Source organism: Acipenser ruthenus, chromosome 21 (genome assembly GCF_902713425.1).
Source record: "Acipenser ruthenus chromosome 21, fAciRut3.2 maternal haplotype, whole genome shotgun sequence".
In the NCBI taxonomy this organism is placed as follows: Eukaryota; Metazoa; Chordata; class Actinopteri; order Acipenseriformes; family Acipenseridae; genus Acipenser; species Acipenser ruthenus.
The window spans coordinates 803,477-812,937 of record NC_081209.1 but is presented as its reverse complement, the minus strand read 5'-3'; the positions used below and the strand labels follow the sequence as shown (position 1 = coordinate 812,937).

The 9,461-nt window shown below is 47.4% G+C and overlaps 1 protein-coding gene across 1 annotated transcript in view; it reads right to left on the bottom strand.

Moving 5' to 3' along the window:
• Window positions 1-9,461, bottom strand: part of LOC131699005 (palmitoyltransferase ZDHHC8B-like) — a 45,237-nt gene that overhangs the window by 2,941 nt on the left and 32,835 nt on the right. Inside the window, exons 2-10 of the mRNA XM_058994142.1 lie at window positions 8,648-8,769; window positions 5,891-6,048; window positions 4,652-4,824; window positions 4,092-4,194; window positions 3,692-3,783; window positions 3,272-3,404; window positions 2,632-2,749; window positions 1,699-1,808; window positions 274-1,310 (exon numbers count right to left, since the gene is read on the bottom strand). Coding sequence (XP_058850125.1) covers window positions 274-1,310; window positions 1,699-1,808; window positions 2,632-2,749; window positions 3,272-3,404; window positions 3,692-3,783; window positions 4,092-4,194; window positions 4,652-4,824; window positions 5,891-6,048; window positions 8,648-8,769 — 2,046 coding nt within the window. The remainder of the gene's footprint in view (window positions 1-273; window positions 1,311-1,698; window positions 1,809-2,631; window positions 2,750-3,271; window positions 3,405-3,691; window positions 3,784-4,091; window positions 4,195-4,651; window positions 4,825-5,890; window positions 6,049-8,647; window positions 8,770-9,461) is intronic.

Genomic DNA, 9,461 nt, shown 5'->3' with positions numbered 1-9,461 from the left:
ACTTGTGTGAGATTAAATATTATGTATATATATATAATCTTTGTTTCAAAACAAAAACTAAAGTCGTACAAGGTTAAGTGAAGTGCGTGCAATACATTAGTGCAGCATCTCTGACGCTTAGATCTTAGAAAAGTTGAATGTCTGAATCAACGCTATCAACGGCTGGTTTCCCAGAATCACAGGTTAACGCTAAATCTCGGACTACCGTACCTAAAGAGACATCAGAAAAATGGGGGTCTGTTAAAACGCATGCAGAATACTTATTCTCCCTACCTTGGCCCTCCTAGAGGCGGAGAGTCTGCTGCTTCCAAGGCATTGATAAAGGAGAGCGGCTTGTGCATGCTGTAGGAGGGGGACCTGCGCAGTGCCGTGGGCGAGGGCTGCACCTGGTGGCCTGGGGACCGGTAGGGTGCGTCGCTGACCCTGCCCTGCAAGTTGTTGTTTGCCAGGTCGGCGTGCAGGGAGGTGGTGGAAGTCCTGGGGACCCTGGAGAGGGCGGCACTGCTCAGGGAGGTGGCGGAGGAGCGCATGAGGGGGTTCCTGGAGCTGAACACCGAAGAGCCGCCCAGCAGGTTGTCCCGAGAGCCGTAAGCCCCGGGGCACGGGACTCGGGGCTCATCCGGGAAGACTGGCCCCAGCTGGAAGCTGTAGGAGCCGGGTGGCTCATAGACACTGGAGTCCGTGATGCCAGCGTGCCCGTGTAGCTGCAGCAGCTTCTCCCTCTCCTCCAGCTCTTTGCGCTCTTGGATGGACGCCATGATGGTTTTGGAGAGGTTGTCATAGCGCACTGGTGAAGGGTCCCGGGGGTGCGGAGAGTGTCTGCTGATGCTGTTCAGGACAGGGCTGTAAGTGGGCGGGAGCTGCCCCTGCAGTTCAGTCCCCCGCATGTGGCTCACTTTGGCAGACACGTAGGGAGAGTGGTACCCTACCGCGGGGCCCCTAGGGTGGGCCAGGCACTCCCCGGCCGAGGGGGACATGCTGGGGTTCAGCAGGCTGTCGTAGGAGAGGCTGCCGTTCCTGTTGGACAGAGAGTTGGGAGCGAAGCCGCTCTTGTAGGGGGTGGAGGTCCCCTCTGATTTCATGGGCTGCAGGGCGGTCTTCTCCCTGCCCCGTCGGGGCGGGTGCTTCAGGCTGAGCGAGCGAGAGTTGATGGAGGAGGAGTCCCCATGCAGGGGGGAGGACTGGAAGGCCCTGTGGATCGAGGCGTTCCTGTATTCCGGGACGTCCAGGTTTGGCTCTGATCTGTAGTCATGACCCCGCCCGTTCTCCTCCATCATAGCAGCAGCAGTGTGTCCCTCCTGCATGACAATCTGGAAGAAAGAAAGAAAGAAATCAAATCCCCCAACAGCACTTTACATGCTTTAAATTGATCGGAACTAAAACAAATGCTATTCAAATTTGGAGTGAAGTAACACAAAAACAACATCTCTGTAAAACAGGTGCAGACACACAACATCGAGGATCAGTTGTTATTTTCACAGGAGATGGAAGGATCACAAGCAGCAATACTTGCTGCCATCACTAAGCAACCATTCCGATAAACACGTATTGGAATAATCTGACAATATAGTGACGTGTAACAAACCCAGTGGTGTTTTCAAGGGCGAGCTGTGAAATACTACACAGGTTTGAAATTTCCATTCACAACCACCAATTAGCTGGTGTTCTCTCTGCAAAGCAGCCCAGCCCTTTGCTCACCTTGTCCTCAGTGGGGTGGTAGTGGACCTTGAGGTTTGCATTGAAGCCGGGCCGGTACTTGTACATGGCTGGTGTGGACGGGTTCAGAGGCTTCGTAGACAGGCTGCTCTCTGGACACGAGACAAAAAAGAGACACCCCAGTGTTACCCATTAGAGACACCCCAGTCTTACCCATTAGAGAATTAAGTTATTTTTTTGTTGTTTACTTTACTAACACTGGGGCCTCACAGGTATTAGATTGCCCCAGTGCTGGACAGAGCCTCCTTTCCTAACCGGGTTTACCCGCTGCTAAGCCCTATTGAAGTCAGCAGGCGATGTGGGCAGACACTCATGCCTCGACTGTGCAGGACAGCGTGCATGGAAATGCTGCTCTGTCTCTTGCAGATGGGATGACGGTCGGAGTGGGAAGAGTTACCCTGGACCCTGCTGAGCAGCACTTGCACTGCTGAGAGTGCTAGAGACCTGGCAGAGGGCAGCGGAGGCTATTTGGAAACTGAAGGACACTCGGCAGTGCAGGTGCAGCCTTGCCCAGCAGGGGTCACTGTTGTCACTAAGTGCAGGGGTCACAGAACAGTCTCACTCTGCAAGCTGATTAAAGTGCCAGCAAATCAGATTTTGGCTAAAGCTGCTTTTAACCGGTAAGACATGCGATAGTGAGTCATTCAGGATGCCTCTCGTCTGCGTGTTTCTATTTGCAGCCCTGATGAAGTGAACAGTAGTTTACCTTACCCTGCTGAAATAAGCCAGTTTAGAAAAAAAGAAACCTGGGTGCAGTGTCCCTCCATTTCTCTAGCCTCATTTATTTGAGTACAAATGTAACTTATTGGTAAACACTCCATACTCATCCACAAACGGTTTGACTAGAAGTGTTTCTCAGTGTCTTGAAGGAATGCTTGTCAATGAACTGATTGTGTTTGTAGAAAGTGAACTCACCTTCGCTGGAGGTCAGCTGGCTCTTCAGCTCGCTGTACTTGTTTGCATCTGCTTTCGGGGGCAGTGGGGGCTGGCTGTCCAGCATTGTGTCCTCCAGTGCATCCAGACTGCCTTTAGACTAGCGGTCGCAGGGAGAGAGAGAGTCACAGGGTGGTTAGGGTTCTCCTGCAGAGCTTAGAGCTCGCTCTGTGGGATTTACTGTTCATTCCTCCATATATTCCCAATAAACGGGACAAGCAAGCGTGTGCTATGGGTGATAGGAACAGGGAAAGTAGCGTTGCGTGTCCTAAGCTTTTAAACCATTTTAGAGAAGTGTGCGTAACTAAACACTGTGTGCCACAAGCATTTCAAACTTAAACTTTTCCTTTCTGTTCTATTGTTTTTACACAATACCGTCTAAAACAAGCCCTTCATTACATTGCCGTAGACACGTCTACACCCTCGGTGCAAAAGAGTGAGAGCATCCGTGCGCGCTCTAGAGTGTGTGAGAATCGAAAGGAAAAGAAGCTCTGAAACAGAGATCCTGACACAAGGGCTTTGAGGGAGCCTAGGACAGGTACCCACTGCTGCCTGAGCACAGCCTGACTGCTCCCAATGAGCCATGAACCCCGGCAGCATCGCATTCAAAGTACATGCTTACCTTGGTTCTGTGCATGTTGGCGTGGATCCCATTGCCACTAACTTTGACTGTAATTTGCCTGTCTGACAGATCAGGACGGAGGAAGGGAGGTTGAATACTCACAGCCTCGTTCTGCTTGGGCTCGATTATGTACCTGCAGCAGGAGCGAAAGTTAAAACAAGATCCAGTGAGAAGGACTTCAACTTAAAAGACGCAATAAGCAACCAATTTCCTCCTCGAATATCATACAGGTGATACTGTAAAAATCCGTGGCTTCAAATAGGCTCCAGAGTGATTCAAATCGATCAATTAATGTTTCATTGAAAATAAAAGCTGTGGCGATCAATAATCAATGCAGGATTCATTGTTGCTTCCTTCTAGTAATGATGCTTTGACCCTTTAAAGGCGCTCTGCAAATGCAATCAGCTAGACAGCACTCACCTTGGAGCGAGAGGACTGCAGAGCACGTACTGCACATTCCCCCAGCAGCCGCGCGTGAAGGGATTGACCCCGCCGCGGAACTTTCCCGTCACCTAGGAAACAGAGACATGTCAATACACTCCAGGGCATGGCAAAGAAACTTCATACAGTCACATTAACCTGGAACACTCTCCTATTGGACAATCATTAGTAAATCTCACTTTCAGTGCTGGATTAAACCGGCATGGTACTGTACAGTCTCGTTTATTCATGATGTTTTAATAGAATCATTTCACCCGATGACAAGTTTACAAACTATTGTGCGTTTGTGTATTTCACGATTTGGGAGTTGTCATGCTGGAGGCATTGACCACTAGCTGCTCGGAGGAGCTGTTCTCAAACTGCAGTCGTGACAGCATACCTGCTCGTTGGTGGTTCGACCCCTGGCCACCAGGACCATGTGGAACCCTGTGAGCCCCACAACCGGAATGAGGAACAAGCCGGCCACACACATCACAGCCAGACTGAGGAGAGGAGTGAAGAGTCAAGGAAAAGGAATGAAGGCTTGAGAAGCACAACAGGGCAGACTCATCACCCGATGGAGTGAACAGTGTTCACACTGGACTTGAACCTCTGTGGAACTTGTGATCTTCAGGTAAGGGTGCTGGATTCCATCAGCAAACCCACGCCAAGAAGCCAGCCAATGATATACAACAGCAGCAACATTTACTGCATGTGTACAGCATCTACATGAACCATGCAATAAACATGAAATACATTACTCTGGTTTAACAATCCCATCAACAGCCATATGTTATAAAGTTAGGACTACCCATGCGTTCATTATCCCTCTCTCTGCTCTCACTTGGAGAAATGCATTGACAGCCATCACTCAGCCCTCTGCAGCAGAACCTAACCCTGCTCCCCGTCCCTGCCCTGCTCAGATCTGCTCTCAGCACCAGCTGCTCTGAACTGGGATACGTGGCCGTGGTGTGCAGCGCTCCCAGTCTCTCCAGGTGGTTCAGGATGTAGAGGAGTCCGAAGGTGAACACTCCCAGCATGTGCGTGCTGAGCGACAGCAGGAACAGGAAGAAATAGCGATAATTCCTGCGGCCGATGCAGTTGTTCACCCAGGGGCAGTGGTGGTCAAAGTCCTTTAAGAACAGGAGAGAGAAACACACTGTCAGTGTGGCATGAAGCAAGCTGAACGCATCGCTATTCCAGTGGAGTCACATTTAGCAACACTGGTAACTGTCATGTTTTGATGAAGCTGAGCAAAGGTCCAACAGATGTAGTAATTGGTTTCCCTGTTTTTCTATTTTATTTCATCAGTATGATCATGTAATACTTCCAAGGTTTACACATTATCTTCTGAGCTATTGGCATCATGCAGCTTTAAGCTTCAGAACAGAAAGCATTTCATATCCAAATTCCAATTGATGCCAAAACAAATTAAAAATCAGGCAGAGCTGAAAAGATAAGACGTCCTGCCTGTGACTGCAATGCAGAGCCTGCTGCTTGAGTCGGGCTGGAGAAAAGTTCCTATTACTTCTAAATGAAAGACATCATGCTCAAAGCCGTCAGGAGCTGTCTTGTAGAATATGTCTGATAGTGTAGCAACAGGGAAAATGATCTCTTTGTGACTGCTCTTTGTATCATGCTTGTCATTAATATGGTAAGATTCAGCAGAACAGCCAAGGCGGAAACGATAAAACTGCCTTTAGAAATGGAAGCCAAGCTGCTGGCCTGTCCTTTAAAACGCTGAACTAAACCTGTTGTTCTTAATGCTTCATTCATATAAGGGGACAATAATTGCATCTTTGTTTAAAAAGGAGTTCCAATTCATGACTTGCTTACCAGGAAACAGCCTGCTTTTGTTGTCACTACATGGGTCACCCTGGGTGAAGGGAAGGCTTGTAAGGTACAGTATTGCTGCTAAAACTGCATCTGTTACACTGCCAACACTAGGTGGAGCACAGGGATCGTGCATCTGCATGGCAATAATGCCAGAAAACAAATCATTGCCATGGCAAACGCTCGAAAGATTATCCTTTGCGTGGCAAAGCATAACATTATTTGCTGTAAAGCAGGACCCAGCCCCAGCCCCAGCACCAGCCCAGCCTCTCCCTCAGCCCCAGCCCCAGCCCAGCCTCTCCCTCAGCCCCAGCCCCAGCCCAGCCTCTCCCTCCCTCCCTCAGCCCCAGCCCCTGCCCCGCTCACCTCCACACAGTTGTCACAAACGCTGCAGTGGGAGCATCGTGGTGGCCGGTAGAAGTGGCAGGTGGCGCACCACTTCATCCGAACCTGGATCCCTTTGATATCCACATTCTTGTAGAGCGGAGCCCGGAAGTCATCATCCTTGTCCTCGTCTTCATCAGCTGGCAGGGAGAGGAGATACAGCGCCGGTTACACAGACCATGGAAACACATCATCTGTCATCTTCAACACACCTCTACCAGCCTTTCACCTTCCAGCTGCTGCATGCTACCATTGAACATTCAAAACCACGCTTCACTAATGCACCAGAAGTGCAAGGTTTGCTGTTCAAAGTCATTCATAAAAGGGAATTGGTTTTATTCTTTTCAGGAATGGATAAACACCTTAAATAGGTTTGAGCTCAGTTAAAAAGGTGTGAACAACTACTGAATGCTGAATCTGTGTTGTGAGAAAACCGACACTTCTCAAACAGTGGAGCATTTCCCAGAAGTCGGTTTAATTAGGTTTGTCAACCTGACTCTGCAGAAATGAGAGCTTTAAGGTCAGTTAGGAAATAAATGGTCCAATTACACCGGTGGGCAGAAAACTTCTGAGACATTCTGCTCAGTACAATACAGGAGGACAGAGCATTGAGACAGAGGCATTATCATGCCTCTGCCTTTGAACAAAAGTTATTGTATTTCTTGCTCTTATTGTATTACTTGTATTGTAACACTTGAAATGTATTTGCTTACGATTGTAAGTCGCCCTGGATAAGGGCGTCTGCTAGGGAAATAAATAATAATAAATAATCATCATCTTAATGCTCACACTGAGTCATAGGCAATCACCCAAGGGCCGGTACAATACAGACTGACCTGTACAAAGGATGGCCTTTACCACCTGTGCCACTTAGTAAATTGAACCAACACACACATACCGGTATATGGAGGTTTAAACTAGTGCTGGGACAAATATCTGAATATTCAAACCAATATTCGGATACAAAAGTCAGATGCTTGTATTCGCTAGAAATGAAACAAATACTTAGTTTAAAACACACAGGTTAATAAATACCACCTGGCCAGCTTTTCTTTCCATTTAGACCAATTTCAATTTAAAAAGGTTCTATACCCAAATCCTCTGGAAACTACATGCTGTGTCTGCTGTAGCTGGGTTTATAACCCTTCACATTCACAAGCATGTGTTCGGTTGGTGTTATTGCAGGACATGCGTGCTTCTTGGTGCTAAAAGCACCATGCATTCGGGTTCATTTGCACTTCATAGACCCTTAGTACTGGGTCAAAAAGCAAAGGGTTAAAACAAACTAAATAAGGTATTTCTTTCTTTTCTTAAAAGAAAGATTTTTCTCAACTGCAATCTTTGTCCCTGAACGAGGATGCATCCCTATATCGCCCCCTGCAGATAGCACCTGGGACTGCACTGGAGCTGTGTTCTCCTGGCAGCTAAAGCTTGTCAGTGGGTCAGTAGTTACAGTGGATTGCTGTGAACATCCATTACTCACACAGCAAGGGGATACATCCTGAAGCAGAGGATAAGAAACAGCTCTGCTCAGCACACATGTAGGAAAAGCAGAGCAACACCACCCTCATAGAAACAGAAGGTCATAGAATACACACGACAGCTTGGGCACCACACAGTATCTTACTGGTATAATACACAGGTAAATACGAATAATTAAACAGTACAGCTTAACTAACACTGTCTTATCCATCTGCTGCAAAAAGACATGTCAGATGGCTGTATCACCTGAATATCAAGGTCTGCTATACTGGGTGTGTATGTGTATAATATTATATTTTATATATTTTGTATATATATATATATATATAAAGGTTGGTGGGCTTTACAGCTACATTCCTTAAGTATTTTAGAAAAAGAATTTGAGCACATTGGAATCTTTTTTTCTATTTTTGTGCTTTTTTAAACTGCTACAGTACATTGTATTGCATTGTGGGTTAATCCAGACGTGTCACATACCCAAAACACAGAATATCTTCACTACAGCATACCGACAAACTTCAGTCAAAGGAAATGTCAGCCTAACCCTGGGAGTGGAGCGGATCAATTCTTTGTTCTCACAACAGCAGTCTCCCAAGCTGAAGACACACAACGCATCGCTGTCCTTGTAGGCCTCTCTCATTCATGTTGTCTGGGCTGGTCTCCATGGAAACCCAGAGTGAAGCCAAAGAGCCTTATCGAAAGGTTCCATTGCTTTTGGGAAACAACCCGCTATTAAATGAGAGACTCTGACAGACAGGAGTGACTGAGAGGAGAGATATCGCAAGCCTTGCATGCAATACAAACTGGAATGACAACGACAACCGTAGCAGTCTAGAACACACTGCACCCATAAAACAAACGCTCAATAAAACTAAAACAAAACAACCTTCCCTCTCCACGCAGCGCTCACCCTTCACTGTTTCAAGACTCCTGCGTGAAGCTCATTACTTTCACGTTCATGTACTGTAGATGGCCACTGAGATGTTGGCATTGTGTAAGCTTTTCATGTTCATAGCTTTGTATTAATGTGCTCGTACTGCAAGAATTACTGCCCCAGAGTTTCAGAGTCGGGATGAGCAAGTGAGCTGGATAACTCGAAGCTTGCAGTGGTGTTTGCTAGGTACTGTAATGTGATGTGATTGGGAGCTGCAAACACAGAGAGAGGGTTTTTCTTATTGATTAATCTATAGATTTAGTAACACGTTGGGCTTGAAGCATCCTTCACAGAACTCCACTCGGACCGGGTACCGGACTCACCTCTGGGGAACACTCCTGGGTCCATGAATGTTGCCATGCTGAAATTGGCCAATACAAACAGAAACACGATCCCATTGTACAGGGGGATGGCTGGGGAGATTGCCTTTGTGAGCCAGGGGCACCTGCCAGAAAAAAAAACACAGGAAAGATACATTCAGTTAATATACCGTTGGGCAGCCCCTTGAGAGTTCAATTTGAAAACAAGGATGCGCAACGCTTCTGTAAATCAAGAAGGAAATGTCAGGACTGTAAGACAGACAATGATCTTCATCAGTAGACCCACCACCACAAACAATCTTGAGCTTAGTCTCATATCAGTGACCAATGAGTGAAGCAAACACACCATTGGAAAGACTCTGCTCTTGGGATTTCTAAACCATGCTGTTGTACTGTATTATTATCAATGCCTTGTGTACTTGAGACCATTGGAAAGTCAGTGCTCTTTGGGATTTCAAAACCACGCTGTTGTACTGTCAATGCCCTGTGTACTTGAGAGATGACCTTTTTGTATCTGTTGACTCTGACCCACAAATACCCTGCCCCTGGACCCACGCCAGTCCTGGGCACGGTGGCACTAAAAGCCGTGGGGCATGAGTGCCCACCCCAGGGTACGAGAAGTGAAGCACCAGCCGAGCCCAGCGCTCCATGCTGCTAGCCAGCTTTATCCAGCATGAAAGCACTGAAAGAGCCAGCCAAGATATCTGGGACCCCAGCCTGCTTTCACAGGCGCCCAATGCATTGTCTACAGTCAACATGTTTAAAAGGTTTAATTAGTCTTTAACATTCATTTGTTTTGGCTGATTACTACACATTT